Genomic DNA, 18,035 nt, shown 5'->3' with positions numbered 1-18,035 from the left:
AATGGTATTAGCATAATTGACCTAAAAACATTTGACTCAAAACATTTGATCGAATTTTTGGACCCTTTTTTGTGTCAAATTTATTGAAATATATATAGGGAGGTGGGTAGGTTTATAGAATAGTTTGAGGGGAAGTGGGGAGGATTGTGGGGGGTCTCCCCCTGCATTTTACACAGAAAAAAAGGTCAAATAAATTTCATCAAATATGATTAGGTCAAATGTTTTAGGTCAAATAGACCCAAACCAAACCTAATTTCAGGCTGGATCAGACCCATTAATCCCTTCCCTCCAGCCATCCCAAAAACAGTGCATATTGCAAAGCTCCTCTGCATTAGATGCTTCAGTGTCATTGATGTGAAGGATAAAGGTTTGGGTCTATTTGACATAAAAACATTTGACCTAATCACATTTGATCTAATTAATTTGACCTTTTTCTTGGTCTAAAATGCAGCGGGAGACCCCCGCAACCCTGCCCCACTTCCCCTCAACCTAATCTATTCCCTTATCCACCCCCATATATATATATATATATATATATATATTTAATTAAATTTAACTGAAAAAAGGTCAAAGAAATTCGATCAAATGTTTTAGGTCAAATGTTTTTAGGTTAATTATGCTCATACCACCAAGGATAAACACTGACATCAGTCAGTGATTCTCTGCAGTGCATCCGGACTGCAAAGTACCAGGGTGCTAAAAGCAAAGCAGCCTAAAAGAATGGGAAATTAAAGCAATGATGAGCAAAACAGTAGCCAATGAAAAAACACATGGACATAAACCATTCCCTTTCCATTCAAAGGTTGCTTTCTATTAAGCAAAAAGTGAATGGTATTCTTTTCCTGCGGCTGCCATGAAAGTCTTTGGCACCGCGTACTAACTACCAATGCAGTTTTTCTGAGCTCCATAAGATACATATAAATGCCATATAAAACATAACCCGTCACTATTATTATTCTTTAATGTGATATAGATTGAAAATAATATTACATATTACAATTTATAAACAGTAGTATCAAATCATGAATATTCAAAGGTATACATCAACATTAAGTACTAAAAGAAATAAGAGAAAAGAAACACAATTAAAAAGGAAGGAAGAATTACACAACTTTCCTTATAATATTTACACATAATCATACGTAGGTGTTTTTGCATAAGACAATTTATAACCTGAGTAAAAGTGAGTATAATTAATCAGAAGCACCTTCCTATAGCAAATAGAGTGCCCAATCAGAATCTTAGCGTCCCCAGTATTAAGATGGTTCCAGTCTGAGAGCCAGACCTAGTTCCACTTGTTGCCATACATTATATAGCGCAATGAATAAGTGCATGTTGCAGGTGTTAGTGCAGTACAGCCAAAATGACATTTCAGATATAGTTGCAGGATCATGCACAAATTCACCGAAATAATGTAGGATAGTATCATTCAGTGTTTGGCATTCAGTAAGAAGATGTCTGGCTGTCTCTAGACATTCTAGTGATTTGCAGAGGTGGCATGTTCGCTCTTCTGCAGGGATGTTCTCCCAGGCTCCTGCCAAATATAGGGTAGGCAGTTGTTCCAATCGGAACAAGATGATGAAGCGTCTAAGCCTTCTAGTGGGACAGAGGTATAGGTAGGCTTGAGGTTTCATGAAATTATACAATCTGTATTTCACAAAATGATAGGTCTTAAGACTGCTTAGGTGAGCGAAATTCTCAAGCCAATCCCAAAGGTCCACTTCTTTTCCAAGTGCATTTGGGGTTTCCTTAGTGACAGTAGCCCCTCTGTGTGTCCAACCAATGTCTGTTAGAAATTTAGTCATATCTTTGTGTGGGGGCGAGGTGGTATATTTTTTAGTCAGTTCCTGGTAGATCACGGTCAATAAAGAATTGGGAGAGCCATTTACCATCTTAAGGAACAACCCTGCTCTTCTTTTCAGTACCATCGCTTTCAGTGAGGGAAGGTCCAATTCAAGTCTAATTAGGGCCATCGGGACACCCGGGGGTAATCCCAATATTCGTCGCCAGAACTTGCCCTCCATCACTTGAAGCCACGCTAGGTCCAATGTAAGCAGCGACTCAAGGCCATAGATGATCATGGGGGCAAGGACTTGAGTATATAAATGGCGGGTACCCCATAGAGTGAAGCCACCTTGCTTATTGGTAAAAGATGAAATTAATGCGGTGGCTTGCATTGCCCTAGTAATGCGGTCCTGTCTACATAATAGATAATTGACCTGAGGCTCAATTTCCACTCCTAGATAACGATAGGATGGCGCATACAGTATGAGATTTTTATGCACTATCAGATTCACTCGGGATATTCTTTTTCTGGTGAATCTGAGCACCTTTGTCTTATCTAGATTGATGGTCAAACCATTAATCCTGGCATAGTCCCATAAGATAGAAGCAGAATGCCTAAGACCGCCTATGGTGTTATCAAACACAACCAGATCATCCGCATACGCTAATACCACACACGGTGCTTCACCAATTTTGGGAGGGCAATTATCGGCCTCGGCTAATACTGCAGGGATGTCGTACACATACAGATTGTAGATAAGAGGTGCTGTAACGCAACCCTGCTTTACCCCCCCCTATTTTGGATCACGCTTCTGGTCCTAATGCCTTCCTGGTTTAATCGGAGGCATGCCGAGGTATTTTGGTGGAGCAGTCTAAGATAGTATAGTAGCCCTGAAGGGCATCCCAATATTTTGAGCTTAGTCCATAACCTCGCTCGAGGGATGGAGTCGAAGGTAGCCTTAAAATCGATATAAATGACACACAGCAGAGGCTGCCCCCTACTAAGAGCCCGTGTGCGTAGTATGTCCATGACCAATAGGTTATGTGAAGTGGAAAAATCCTGCCTGAAACCACATTGGAATCTACTGAGTATTTTGGTGTTTTCTACCCATTTTAGCATCTCACTGAGTAGTAGCGAGACGAAACGTTTTCCTGTGATGTCAAGCATGGATAAAAGCCTATAATTATTAGGGTTAGTGCGACTGCCTTTTTTGAATACAGGGATAAGAATGGCAGTTTGCCAGGATTGAGGGATTATCCCCTGAGCTAGGATCTTTTGGAAAAGTAGGGAGAACAGGTCGGCCCAAAATAACGGGTGGTGCTTTATCGCTACATTAGCCAAACCATTAGGGCCGGGGGCTCTAGATGACTTAAGGGCAACTATTTTGTTCAAAATTGCCTCTGCTGAAACATCGAAAGGCGGATGGATAGGGGCCTTCTCCGCAAGTCTACTCCTAATCTGTCCTTCCCCTGAGTTTCGGTCCAGTAGGAATTTTACCCATGTCTCCTCACTTATTGGGTTAATTAATGGACCTTTGACCTTCTCTCTGTTCTCATTTAGAAGTGTCCATATACTGCGGGAATTTCTAGAGCAAACAGTTTGTACAAGCCGCTGATTTCTGTTGTTTCTCTCTATTATCTTTAAGTTCTTGATATCAGCTCTATATCGATTTTTGATTTTTCTTAATTTCTCACAGTAAAGGGCTCCGTGTAGGTTCAGAGATTTCAGGCCTCGGATCTCACTTCTTAGTCTTCTCTTAGTATCCCTAATTTCCCTATTGTAGGGGAGTGTGGTGCCCCCAGTTTTTAGTATATGACCCTTTTTGGATGTGACATGCTGACCTGAGAATCCCAATATCCAGCCTTCTATTTCATTTACCATCATAAGATTGAAATCACACAGGCCCTCTGAAGCGACAGGTTTAAGAGCTTCAGTGGCTAATCTTATGTTTTTCTCAGACCACACTATTCTTGATCCTGTGCGGTTGGCTTGGATACTGCCTATATTCAGAGAAGGAGTAGGAAGGATCGGGATGCGGAGTGTACAATGCAGCGACGCATGGTCGCTCCATACGTTGGGCTTAACAGACATATCCACTACTCTAGTCTGCATCTCGGGGCACAAGAATATATAATCTAATGTGCTAAACGATGATTCGTTAGACCAAGTGTATTTCCCCGACCTATCTCCCAAGGTACGACCATTCATCATCGCATAACCTATCACTGGAGTATGCTATTACCAGGAACCAACAACTAAAAGGTGTTCACTTTCGGAAAAAAAGATGAATCTACAATTATTATTGGACTACCGTTATGAGTCACGCTCCTTCACGAATCTACCTCTGCATCGCTGTGCAGTGCAACTGTCCATCCATGCTTCTAAAAAGACTTAAGCATGTTACCTTGCATGAGTAACTCGGTCTATAAGCACACTTCCAAATGAAAGCTACAGTCTGCGGTACTGCTCCTCCAAACTCTTTGATATTTTAAACTCCTGTCCTTTCTGCTGGCATTGGGGCTGGTGCAAGGAATGTCAGACTGGCGCCCGCCAGTCTGGGTCCTAAGCCTTCTCCACCAACCGTCCCCATTTTGTTACAGATTGCTGCGACCCATTCCCTCCACCTCCATTGCTCACACTTCCTGCTCTGGATGGATCCCATTGCACATTCCTGCTGACTCCCATAGCTGCTACTGCTGCAAAGTGTCTGCTTCTGCCAGCACTAATAAGCCCAAAGGTCCATTCGATCCCAAGTGAAAATATCTTTTTAAAAAGATCTTTTCACTAAAAGACCGATTTAGAAAGACTGCTCTGTGACCGCACAAATCTGACAGATGGGGGTTTGTGAGTGCCTCTGTGTTGGTGTGTGTGTTGTGTGTATGTATGTGTTTTGATTTGGGGGATTGAGGGGTCTGGGGACAGGGAGGAACAATGGGGGGCTCGTGTGGTGAAAGCACGTGATTATAATTTTTTTAAAAGGTAAACTACGTTTAAACCCGGTTTTCCGATCAAAGGAAAGTCGGTAAATGTAAATGGGTCTTTTTCTCTTGAGACCTTTAAAAAGAGGTCTATTCACAAAGGTACGACGTCCTTTCAACGTCTGCCTTTTCATCCCCAGGCTTTTCAAAGTGCACATTCCATTGAATGTGCTCATCAAATTTTTTAGGGGGATGGGAAAGGGCAGATAAGGGTTTGGGCGGGAGGGCAATGGCAAAAAATAAGTGAATAAGTGAGGGAGGGGGGTTTGGGTGGATACCACCCCAAAAAAAAAAAAACATGAGCACATTGGATGGAAAGTGCACGTTAAAAAGCCTGGGGATGAAAAGGGAGGCGATGAAATGACATGGAACCTTTCACATAGAACCGTCAATTCACGAACACAAATTACCCTAGTAAATGTGCATACAGCACTTTACAAACACACACAAACATCAATGCAATTACACATGCAGAGCTATAACAGCTATATACTCGTCTGCTGACTTAAGGAACACATGCACTCCCTGTCTCTCACACTCTCGTTCTGTCTCTCCAGTGCTAAGCAACACAGTGAGGAAGGATTTACTAGCAGAATGCCTCACTAGAGGTGGAATTAAGTGGCGTTATGAGATTTGTCAACGTTTATATATTTTGTTTTCTAGTACATTACATCATAACAAACTGGGGTCGGAGCGATGGGCAAAGGACTGGAGGATGCCTAACCGCTCTGCTGCAATACAGATGTGCTGCGCATTGAAGTGTTGACGTGCCCAGTAGATAGCAATGTACATGTCTTACATTAGACGTCACTCAGTACGTGGAGGGTCCCACCAAGTGACAAGCAGCGGGGTTGGGGAAAGCTAAAATACATTAGAGCTGGCCCACAATAGGTCCTGAGCCTTACTGGATCTAGAGACTTTACACCTCACCTTTACACCTCACTGATGACGTCCGATTAGGCTGAAACATGTCGGGATTTGCATGAGGTCTCGTGGAGAAGGGAAGCGACCAAGCAGTTTGGGTTGACGTGCCCCTTTTTTGGGGTTGGACCAAGCCTGATTTGTATATGTTTTTTCCCCTTTCTGTAATTGCTTGGCAGGTTAAGACCAATGGTCTGGAAGGTTGCCCAGAGCTGCGCCAAAGGTTAAGATTAATGCTAAACCTTGCAGCCATTACATCGTTGGTTTTGCCTATCGTGATCTGCACCATTCACAGCTCTCCCTGTACTGAGACATCTCTTCCCACTTACCATTCACCAGTATCTGGGCTTGCATCATCGTCTGCTCCTCCATTGGTGCAGTGGACTGCAACCTTAGGCTTTCCAAATGATTTGGACTATAACTCCCATCAGCTCTAGCCATCATAGTCAACAGTGAGGATCATGGGAGTCATAGTAAAAAAAATCTAGGGAGCAGCAGAAGTCTCACCATGCACCTCCATGTAGACTTGCATAAATGTACTGGTGTACTACTCGAGGTGTCATGAGGCACCCTAGTGCATCCAAGGTGGGCATGTTGTGTGGGCATAAGATACATGGCATGGATAATGTGTTGTCCCTGCTGGGTGGGCGGGCCTGCCGACCTAAATAAAACTGATATATAATGAGAGATGGAAAACTACTACATTTTGCCACTGTTTAGGGGCACTCTCGACATTTTAAGGAACCTTTCAAATCTACAAATGTAATCTGTTTTGTTAAATGCTTTAAAGTGTTCTGAAAGATAGCTCTGCTCTAGCCTGCGTTTCAGTGTCCATGTTTAATATTTAAATCCCAGCATGTGTGTTCAATGCTAGCAGACCACCCTTTCTGAGATAGAAGTTTCCTGGGAACTCCCATCTGACTTGCCATTGACTCCTCAAAGATACTGCAATGGTAGCGCCACTCAGTCTTGCACGGGATTATGTAACAACGCAGATGCACATGCACCATGAACTAGCAACTGCCAAAGCAAACCACACACCTCAGCCAGTCACGACCACAGCATTACCATCCTGGCAGGTACCATTTAAAAATGTGCATTTTGTGTTTAAATCCTTTGAGGGTTTTGGACAATGACTCTAGCCCAATGTGCTTTAAATTGAGGGTAGCCTTTCTCCCATGATTTGAAGCCTCCTCCCTCTACCCCTTTAAAGTTTTGTTATTCATACATACGTAAATATATGGGCTATTGAACCCCCTAACGTACTTTATAAGGATATTGCAATTCACCGAGTAGTTCCGTCACCAAACGAGGCCCAGGTCTGAGTTCCTTTATAGGGTTATGGAACTCCGAGGTTACTTGTAAATATCCTTTTTAGGCACAATACTTATAATGCATGGCCACACACTCTCCTCCCCTTTAATACCTGGCCTCCTGCTTAATCTAATGTAAGAGATCTTCTATTTTCAGTTCCATATAATTAATGTAGAATGTGTTTGGGTTTTAAAAATGCTAACATTCAGCTTGTAATTTATTGCCCAAAAATAGTTTGAGCACTTTAATAAAAATGAATCGAAAAAAAGTTTTCATCATGTGCTTTAAAATAAGTAAAAACATGCTGATTCTTGCTCCATGCACAAAAGAAACAATCTATCATGAAAAGTTGCTTGTCAATTAATGTCTCTAAAGTGTCACAGAAAACTATTTTTCAAACACAGAATTTGAAAAGCTTTTCACGGCTTTAAGCGCAGCAGTGACATCTGGCTGTCTCAAGCAGCAGGCATTGTTACGTCACAACTGAGGCGTAATAACTTATTACAGAGCAATTGTGATATCATGTTCTTATTACAGGTCAGTTGTGATGTCAAAGCTAGTCTGTATTAGGAATATTATTTCTAGGCTTTTAAACGGATATTGCAGGCTGTCATGTATTAATATTACATAATGGCATACTACACATTTAACAAAACAATCTATAAAATCAAGCAGACACTTACCTGCAGGACACCTCCTGCAACACTTGTTTGCTGGCTTGACCCAGTGGTATTGTTCCCCACACGATGCAGACATGGTTGAGACCACAGGAGCTCTGTGCATTACGGTTTCCCATGTGGTTCTGACAAAAACATATGTCTGGTGTAGAGAGGAGGTGTCAAGAAAGTACAGCCAGCCAATCAGAAAACAGTGCTCGTGGCTGAAGCCCTCTTTGTTTGGGAGGCTGACGGTTCTACAGCGAGAAGCTCGAGACAGGGGAGAGGCTGAGGGGGCTGGGAGCTTAAGCTCTAACTGCAACGCACAGGCAAAGCTGTTCTGCTGGGACTGGAGCCCTCTACACAGGGGGAGAGAGGGAGAGGCGGATTTAGCACTTATATGAAGCACAAAGAGCAAGCAGGCCCTGCCTGTCCTGGTGACGCCTTCCCATCTCTTCACAGCAGCCCCAACACACACGCCCTCCTCCCTCCTTTCTGGCAGTCAGGCACATTGGTATAACAAAGAGCAGATTTAGCGCTCGCTCTCTCACTCACAGGGCCCGGCTAAATATTTGTTAGGGCTCGTGGGGGCCATTCTAATATGAACGGCCCCCCCTTGCTTAAAGGTGTGGGGGGGTGGACACTGTAGCACCCGGTGGTTCCTTAAATAAGAATGTTCTTTGATCTCAAAGGCAGCCAAAGTGGAGCTGAAATATTGAACTGCGCTCTGTCAGCAAGGTGCTAACACAGATTAATCCAGAGTGAACGGTGATAATACTGCTGGATGCTGGGTGACATCAAAGCCACCCTATAACCTGCTGTAACATGCACACAAGGCAACATTTAATGCAATGAAAGTAAGACATATGTCGCTGTGTAGTAGCCAAAATAGGAACCGCTGCTTGCTCCCCGCCCCCACTCCTTCCCCGAGGCTCTTGAATACATGACATACACAGAACAAAATCACAACACTGTGGGACTGTTAAGCATACATGGCACTGATACGTTCTAATGGTTATATGCGATGTCATCGCTGGAAAAAAAACATCGAGGGGTATTCAATATTTTATTTGAACCCTCTAAACATCCTTCCCAACATATTTTAGGATTGCTGCAATTATATAAACAAACTCCAGTCCTGGAATATTTGGGGAAAGTGTTGGATAGTGGGTTAAAAAATATTGAGTGCCCCTCAATGTTTTTTTCTGAAATTAAGTCACTGGGTAACGTTGTAATTTCTTCCGGGCCTGTCCAGCAAGAACTGCAGAACCCTAATTTTCACGCTACGGATTGACATGATCAGAAGCGACATCACAGTAAATAATATTGAAAGCAGTGGCATCAGTCTTTAGTACTCTGAGACACCATTGGTAAAGACATTAAACAAAGTTTTCAAGTGTAAGCCAAGACAATAATGTGCCGTGCCATATATACATGTTCACTATTATTAATATACAACAACTCAATAGTTTAGTAGACCACAAGGGTTTTTCTACATAGGAAAAATTGCCAATGAAATCACTTCTAGCGACACCCAATGTCAGCTGATCAAGCACAGTAAGATTAAATGATTTACCCAGGATCACACATTTTGTTAAAGTGGTGAAATCAGTATCTGGACCCAGGCTGGGATTTAAGCATTTGAATAACCATCTTTCCAGTGCTAGGTCACAAATATGTTTAAGGTTGTGTTTCCAATAACGAAATAATTCGTATTTCTACCAATGCCTTGATAAGTACCCAATCACATAAGAAACCAACCGGACATTATATACATTTTTCAACAACTGTATATTCGAAACCCTGAATTCACGATTGCAGTAGCAGCCTGCAAAGGAATGTGGACCTAAAAACAATATCATTTTTTTTAAAAAAGGGTATTCACAGTGAAAGAAAATTCAATACAAGGTAATCTGCTTGAGCCATTATTTTACACAGCATGCAGCGTTATACTCCATCCCATTTATTATCACCCACCAATCAAACTTTTTAAGGGGCAACAATCCTTACCCAGGCGCTCCTGTGTCTGGGTCATCAAACGTTAATCGGTTTATTGAAATTAGTTTGACATAAAGCTGAACCTGGGGGAGCAGTGGGAAAGACACGGTGCTTCCCTGCGCTTTTAACTATCACACGAAAAGTGTGAGCTGGGAAGACTTTGGACAGCTGATCCTTCTAAAGAGGAGAAAAGTCCGGCCTTATTCCTGTCCCGCACTGGCTGTGTCCGAGACACGGCCCATGAAATTCGGACAGCCCTGTAAAATGTTGGATGGTTGGCCACCCTAAAGACACACCCAGCCCTGTTCCCTGACCTTGGGTTTCATCTGGGCTTGTTTAGCTGCCAACCTGGTATAGGGTGAACACAGAGAACTCGCACAAAGGGAATTTGTCAACCATGTGGATCTTTTTGGACCATTTCAATACAACCTTATCTAAGTGACTGCATTTTAATTGTTTCCCTGTTCATTTATCTATTGCAGCTGTGACTGTGTATAGGTGGGCAGCTAGGGCAAGCACCTGCTCACCTCACATCACAAACATTCTCCCATTTTACACCTACTTCCTTTTTCTCCTATGCAGCATTCGTTTTGCCCCCCTCTGTTTCCCTTACCAGCAATTTTTTCCTATCCTACTCTTTCCTGCTCTTTTTGAACACTATGTCATCCCCTGTTCTTGCCTCATTCTCTTAATTCTCCTGCTTCCTTTTTCTTTCTCCATTTCTGCCAAAGGTTCTTTGTTATAAAGATCCCAATCTCTTCCTCATTTTGCTGCTAGCCGCATGCACACCTGCCTTCACTCAATGTGTCCCTCCTTCGTTTACCCACATCACACACCATTTGCCTTTACATTGCTGCACCTCCACTCCACATTTCTCACTCACTTGTCTCCCTTCTCTCCCTTTCTCCTGTCCTCCCTCGCTCTTCACTTCTCTGTGACTCTTTAGACTTCCATTATTCCCCATTCTCCTCACACTCCTGAACCCCCTGTTCTATATTTCCCCTCCCTTTAATCCTCTTTAGCCTGCATTTCCCCCACTCTTGTGTCTCATTAACTATTGCCCATTCTCCTGTCCCCTTTCATTCTCTGTACCCATCCACCCATTCTCCTGCCCTCTTTCATTCTCTGTACCCATTCACACATTCTCCTGTCCTCGTTCATTCTCTGTACCCATTCACCCTTTTACGCTCACCTGGCTCCCTTCAATCACCTTACCTCCTGCCTTCCCTCACTCTCAATCTCTCCCTCGTGCTTCTCCCTCCTTCCTTCTCCACTCTCCTGTCCCCTCAGTGTTCATGTTACCTGCCCTCTGTTACCTCTACTTTTCCCGCTCACTATCCTGACCTTATTGCAGCAGGGCCCTGTGGAGCTGAAGGAAATATGGAGATGGTGGGTTGGTATTAAGGGGATCTTTCAAGTACCACAAGCAGCACCCATAAAGAAAATGTAACCCCTGGTATGTTTTGAGATTAAAGGGTGAACTCCTTTAAGTTCGTGGTGCGGGTAAGAACACAGGGGACATGCAAACAATGGTTCTGCATGCAGCAAGAATTACCCTGTGATATCTCCTCCTGTAATGTCCCTACCCATTGCCCATTTCCTTGAACCCTATAATTTCTAACATTAGCTTCGGGCTTGATCATTCAATTTATTTATTTATTTATGTGCATTTATAAAGCGCTCACACAGCCCAGGGGGATCAAGGCGCTGTAACAGGAATATGTCTTAGTTGCAGTACAAAGGTGGGCGATTGGTTACATTAGCCCTCATACATGTGTTCCCACATTTTAGGTAAGTGGCTTGGTTACAATCGCCCTTAGATAAGGAAAAGCTTGAGCGGTTAACTCATTACAGTGCATGGGCTTGGTTACATAGTTCAAACCCGAGTAGGAGGCAGCAGGGTTACATTAAAGCTGCGGTCATGCAGAGTACTCTTTTAATTAAACAGTCTGGTTTTGATGGCCTTGAGGAAGGCGAGATGAGAGGGTTCACTTCTGATGGAATGAGGAGGTGAGTTCCAGTGTCTAGAGGCAATGAATGGGAAGCTGGTTTCACCGCCTCTTGCACGTTTAATTCTTGATCCCGGCAGTAGGTTGGCATATGGGATTCTAATGGGTCTTCCAGTCAGAGGCAGGAGGACTCTATGGGAAAAGTATGGAGGCGCGGTGTGGGGGATGCATCTGTGCGTGATGGCAAGTATCTTGAACAGGATGCGCTGGCGGACAGGCAGCCAGTGCGCTTGTTGTCTGGCTGTAGAGATATGTTCCCTTTTGGAGATGCATAGTGCTGCGCGGAGGGCGTTATTTTGAATGGTTTGTAATTTGTCCACATTTTTTACTGAGGTTATTACCATCATTGAGAGCAAAACCTGGCGAGGAGACCAAGCTGTCTCTAGCTACAGCCAGAACACTAAACACAGAAAACTGTTAAAAAAAAAAACTTACAAAAATAAAGCATGTGTCCCTAAAGTTCATCATTGTGCAACTGCGCCCACTTTACGCTCCGCCACATGACCCGCCCGCCTGGGGCCCTCTGTCATTTTTGTTCACTGGGCTGTTTGCCTTAAGCCTGGCACTGGGGAGAGAGTGAGGACTGTGCAGTGCACTGGCGGGTCTCAATAATTTGGAAAACAACACTAAGGGGGTGAAGTCATGAAACTAGGGGCGTGGCCTCCAACCCTTAAAGCTGGGACTAAAGACACTGATTTTAAATGCTTACATTTTATAACATTAAAAACATTTAGTCAATAATGTAAGAGAATGGACAAACTAGCAGTTTCTAAGCTTCTATGTTTACAATGTGTTTATTTCTGGTTGTTAGGACTACCTGCATCCTTTAGTAGTCTCAGTGCTCCAGAAAGCTGTGGAGGTTTCCTTACCAATATACACTGGCACTGCCCCTTTTAAGTTAGGTGTACCCAAAGAAAATGATACATGCAGGCATTGCCACTGTAATGGCATGTTACTGGTGCACAAATAGACCATCTTGAGGATGCATGCCAGCGCAGGCCCTCTTTACAGTTAGGTGTGCTAAAATAAAATTCAGATTTGCGTCCAAATAATAAATGCCAGCACTGCCACTGTAAAACATTTTCATGCAGCTTGTACCCAAGACTATCATGCGTTATACCTCAACAACATATACCATTGCAAATCATTATTATGCTTGCTTGTGCCTAGAGATGATCGCATTGCTTACTGTTAAACTTTTCCATGGTGTTGTAATTCACTTAGAAGGAAGAGTGATAAAGAGATGGGTAGTGAGCGAGTGGTGCAGTGACTGCACATACTACATTTGCTACAGCTGGAGAACTGCCCATGCTTATTTAACAGAGATCTTGCTTAACATTTGTAAAGCTCAATCCCTTACCCCTAAATTCCTTTAGACTTTTTTCATATTTTCAAGGTTCCTTAGGAAGATATATATGCATTAAAAGCAGTGCATAGTTATAAAGTGGCCCCATATCATGTATGCCACTTTCAAACAGTCCTTGCTTTACACATTGCATGCTGGAACTTGTATTATTAAAGGATTGTTACTTAAACACAGGAGACTCTAAGAGATTTCTCAGTGTTATAATAGTTAACAAAGCATACTTATCAGAGACTCCTCTGTGGTTAGCCACATATGGCCTGTGCGTAATCAGTGCCATCCTTTTAAGAACCTGCGTTGCATTTGACAGGACAACCTTGGCATGAAGGCCAGATAGGAGCCAAGCTACAGGCAGTTTACTATTCATTGAGACTGCTACGGCAGGCCCTGCCATTTATCCCAAATGAAGATCATGACATGTGGTGGGCACCTTAGCCAATGCCCATTTAGACTATTGTAACAACCACTTGATAGGCATTCCGGCTAAACAACTTCAGAGGCTTGAAAAAGCCCAGAATGTGGCCATCGGATTGATCTACCGGCTGAGTAAATCAGCCCATGCATCTCCATCTCATGGTGCACGACACTGGCTGGCAGTGGGAGCGCGCATTACATTTAAGATGGCGTGCCGTGTCTTTAAATGCCTGAATGGACTGGCCCCAGATAAGATCTGTTAATATCAACCGTCTAGGTGCCTACGATCTAGGGATAGCTCACTCTTGACTGTTCCCCCCTCAATATGCACATTAAGGACGGCCACGGAAGGACGCCACCGTGCCACCGTGTAGGTGGGACAATGGGCAATCCTCCATGAGCGTCAAGAGAGGGGAAAAAGCCGGCAGCACAAAAAACCCCAAGAGACTTTCACACAGTGGTTGTGGAGCAGACTTGAGTGAGCAGATAGACAAGATGATGTGAGTTGAGGCTGATGGCAGTTCAAAGGTAGGCATAGGACTGGTTAACAGGCCGGTAGCTGGGTACTAGGCGAGTGGCAAAAGGCAGTCCAGAAAGCAGGCCGAGGTCTGGTGCACAGGCTGGCAGCTGGGTACAAGGCGAGTGGCAAAAGGCAGTCCAAAAGGCAGGCTGAGGTCTGGTACACTGGCTGGTAGGTAATTACAAGGAGAGAGGCAAAAGGCAGGCCAAAAAAGGCAGGCTGACGTCTGGCACACAGGCAGGAAAGAGCGTACAGGCAGCAAAGCAAAGGCAGTCAGAATCGGGAGAAAAAGAAAGGCAAGGGGAAGAGCGAGAAAACAGAAGAGAGAGGGAAGTGAAGCGGAACGTGGAAGAGAGAGAGAGAGAACAGAACGGACGCGGGCTCCGAACGTGGAAGGAACAAACGGGAGCGACAGCAACACAGGCGAGTAACCAGGCGACATTGCAATGCACCCATAACCCGGAAGTGACTGTAGAAGTACCTCCGGCTACGCGCACGAACAAGAGAACTAGAGCTGGACTACCTGCAAGGGGGAGAGACATGATGGAACAAACTATGGCGGACCATAGCACCAGCGGTTCCAAACCCGCCACCTTCGCCGAGACATGACAGCATGCCCCCTCCTAAGGTGCCCACCCCCGGGCTTGCCTGGATGATAGTAATGGAACGTGCGTACCAAGAGAGGGGCATTAACATGAGATGTAGGTTCCCAAGAATTTTCTGACCAGGGATATCCTTTCCACCGTACAAGATACTCCAATCTACCTCTGCGATTTCTAGAGTCGCAGATCTGGGCAACTTCATATTCGTCCTGGGTGAAATCTGTGGGTAAGGTAGATTGCTTAGGATGATGAGACCAGTTATCCCCTAGGAAGGGCTTCAATTGAGAAGTATGAAAGACAGGATGAATTCTTCGAAGACCTATGGGAAATGTGTAACCGAAAGGCCACTGGATTGATTTTATGTTTGATCTTGCACAGTCCTACAAACCTAGGGTACAGCTTGGAGGGGTGAACCCATCGAGGTAAGTATTTCGTGGACAGCATAACCTGGGACCCCACTTCCCACCCAGGGACTGGTCGGCGGTGTTTGTCCGCTTGTGTCTTATAGCGATCTTGTGCCTCACAGAGGCTTTCCTAGTTTTCTCATGGATTTCCTGAAGAAGAGTGAGAGAAGAATCAACAGAGGGCATGTTGGTGGGTATGTCAGAAAGGGGTAAAATGGAACATGGGTGATAGCCATAAGTGCAGAAAAAAGGGCTGATACAAAGAGCAGAGTGAACAGAGTTATTATACGAGAACTCAGCCATAGGTAATAGTGAGACCCAATTGTCCTGTTGTAGGTTTACAAAACATTGCAGATACTGCTCAAGGGTGCCATTGAGACTCTCAGTCTGTCCATTAGATTGTGGGTGAAACCCAGATGTCAAAGCTCTCTCAACCCCCAATCTTCCGCAGAAGTCTCTCCAAAACCGGGAAGTGTATTGGCTCCCCCGGTCTGAAATAATTTTTGTGGGTATCCCGTGAAGACAGAACACGTCTTTAAGGAACACTTCCGCCATTTCGGCTGCGGAGGGAACTCCAGGCAAGGGGGAGAAGTGAGCCAGTTTGGTGAAGGAATCTACCACAACCATGATACATGTACATCCTTGAGATCGGGGTAACTCGATGATAAAATCAGTCGAGACCGTGCTCCAGGGACTGGCAGGAACCGCACAGGGTTCTAGTAACCCTACCGGTTTTTGATTGGTTACCTTGTTGCGAAGGCAGACTGCACAGGACTGTACATATTGATTGACGTCTTCTCTCATACCAGGCCAGTAGAAATGTCTTTGTAGGTATTCTAAGGTGCCTCTGCAGCCTCTATGACCAGCTATCTAAGAATCATGACACCAAGTTAAGGCCGTCTTCCGGAAAGCTTGTGTGGGTAAATAAAGTTTGCCTTTGACTCGATAGAGACCGTCTCTGATGTCATATACGGGTCCTTGTGATGTTTTTCCACTTCGAATTGTCCTCCAGAAGCATTTCTCACCTGCCTCAAGAATGTGGAGAGCACTCCGATGCACTTGGTTCGGGGAAACATTTGTTCCCGAGAGGCTTCTGTTTCTGACGTGTAATCACACAGCGAGAGAGGGCATCTGCCACCAAGTTCTGGTTACCTGGTATGTAAGTGATGACAAAGTCAAATTGAGCAAAAGAATGAGCCCATCGTGCTTGGCGAGTATTGTAGCATTCAAACTGCCTTAGGACCTGCAGGTTCTTATGATCGGTCCGGATAGTAAATGGGTGCTCGCCTCCCTGAAGAAGATGGCGCCACTCCGAACAGGCCGACTTCATGGCTAGTAATTCACGTTCAATGACCGAATAATTTCTTTGACTGGCATTGAGGGTTTTTGAAAAATATGAGATATGGTGCTCTATGCCTTGATGTTCCTGTAATAAGACCGCTCCTATAGCAGCAGCTGACGCATCAGTCTCTAAGATAAAAGGTCGACGTTGATCTGGCTGAAGAAGGATGGGAGCTGAACAAAAGTCTTCCTTAAGACTACGAAAACTGTTTTCAGCTTCCGTAGACCAACTAAACGGGACTGAAGATTTCCTGAGTAGGGTTGTGATGGGTACAATTCTCTGAGAAAAGTTTGAGATGAGCTTTCGATAAAAGTTCGCCAAGCCAAGAAACCTTTGGATCTCTTTGACTGACTTTGGTGATGGCCACTCCAAGATCAAAGCCACCTTTCGGGGATCCGTAGAAATCCCTTGGCTGGAAAGGATAAATCCCAAATACGAAATGGAAGTGGCGGAGAATACGCATTTGTTGAGTTTGACAGAGAGGTGATTGTCTCTTAATCTTCGGAAGACTTCCTTTAAATGTACTTCGTGTTCTTCTTGTGTACTAGAAAACACCAGAATGTCATCAAGATAGACTATGGTAGTATGGCACAGCAAATCCTAAAAAAAGGCTGTCCATAAAGCGTTGGAAGATTGAAGGGGCATTGACTAACGCAAAGGGCATCACTTGATACTCATATAGCCCGAACGGAGTCCTGAAGGCCATCTTCCACTCGTCTCCTGTCTGAATACGGAGCAGATGATATGCATTCCGTAAATCAAGTTTGGTGAACACAGTAGATCCTTGGACTGCTTGAATAATTTCCGTTATCAGAGGCATGGGGAAACAGTCCTTAATGGTCACTTTATTCAAGCCCCTGTAGTCTATACAGGGTCGTAGTTCCTGTGACTCTTTTTTGGAAATAAAGAATAATGAGGCCCCGGCTGGAGACTTCGAAGGCCTAATCAGTCCGTTGGCTAGATTGTTATCCAGGTACTCCCTGAGATAACGCTTTTCATCCGGAGACAGAGGAAACATCCTACAAAAGGGCACTAGAGCTCCGGGAGTGAGGTCGATGCAACAGTCTTCCGGTCTGTGTGGAGGTAGTTCTATAGGAATCTTCTCGGTAACTACCTCAGTGAATTCCTTAAGGTGGTGCGGCAAGCAATGGACTGCTCTGGGTTTGCAGCTACTTGCTGTCTTCACAGTTTCAAATTTGGGCTCTGGTAGACATTCCGCCTTACAGAATGTAGAATGGAAGCTTAGTAAATTCTTAGCCCAGTCAATGTTGGGGTTGTGCTTTCGTAACCAACCAATCCCAAGAATGAGGGGGAAGTGGGCTGCGCGGATGATGTCAAAGACAATCTTTTCCGAATGTTGCTGTATGGACATGATGAGTTCTTCTGTGGTGTGGGTTATCAAGCCGGAACTTAAAGGTTCGCCATCAACGCCTTCCACCTTCTGGTCTTTTTGTTTGGCGACACACGGTTTAGACCCTTCTGTTCAGCCCAGGGGTATCAATAAAGTTACCGGCTGCTCCACAATCGAGTAAAGCTTGAGAGTTAACCTTGGTGTCTCCTAGTTGCAGGGTTACTGCAAGAACTATAAGGCGAGAGTCTTCGGGTATCTCCGGGGAGGATACCGAAAGGGTTGCATAAGGACTTGAGGTGGCCCCTCGGAAGTGAGTCCTAACACTCACCGAGGGCTATCGTTTCCCGATCGTCTGGGAGGGACTTCAGGACAGTCCC

General features: G+C 44.4%; 1 protein-coding gene across 2 annotated transcripts in view; it reads right to left on the bottom strand.

Annotated features, from left to right (window-relative positions):
• Positions 1 to 8,083, bottom strand: part of LOC138580234 (uncharacterized) — a 226,451-nt gene extending 218,368 nt beyond the window's left edge. The window contains exon 1 of one of the 2 annotated variants that reach the window (XM_069650609.1): positions 7,683 to 8,083. In XM_069650609.1, the coding sequence (XP_069506710.1) occupies positions 7,683 to 7,782 (100 nt within the window). In that variant the 5' untranslated portion in view covers positions 7,783 to 8,083. The remainder of the gene's footprint in view (positions 1 to 7,682) is intronic. The other variant, XM_069650608.1, reaches the window with a different exon arrangement.
• Between the last annotated feature and the right edge of the window lie 9,952 nt (positions 8,084 to 18,035).

Source organism: Ambystoma mexicanum, chromosome 3p, assembly GCF_040938575.1.
Source record: "Ambystoma mexicanum isolate Mex_15411 chromosome 3p, UKY_AmexF1_1, whole genome shotgun sequence".
Lineage (NCBI taxonomy): Eukaryota > Metazoa > Chordata > Amphibia > Caudata > Ambystomatidae > Ambystoma > Ambystoma mexicanum.
The sequence above is the reverse complement of the archived record's forward strand: the minus strand, read 5'-3'. Positions and strand labels throughout refer to the sequence as shown.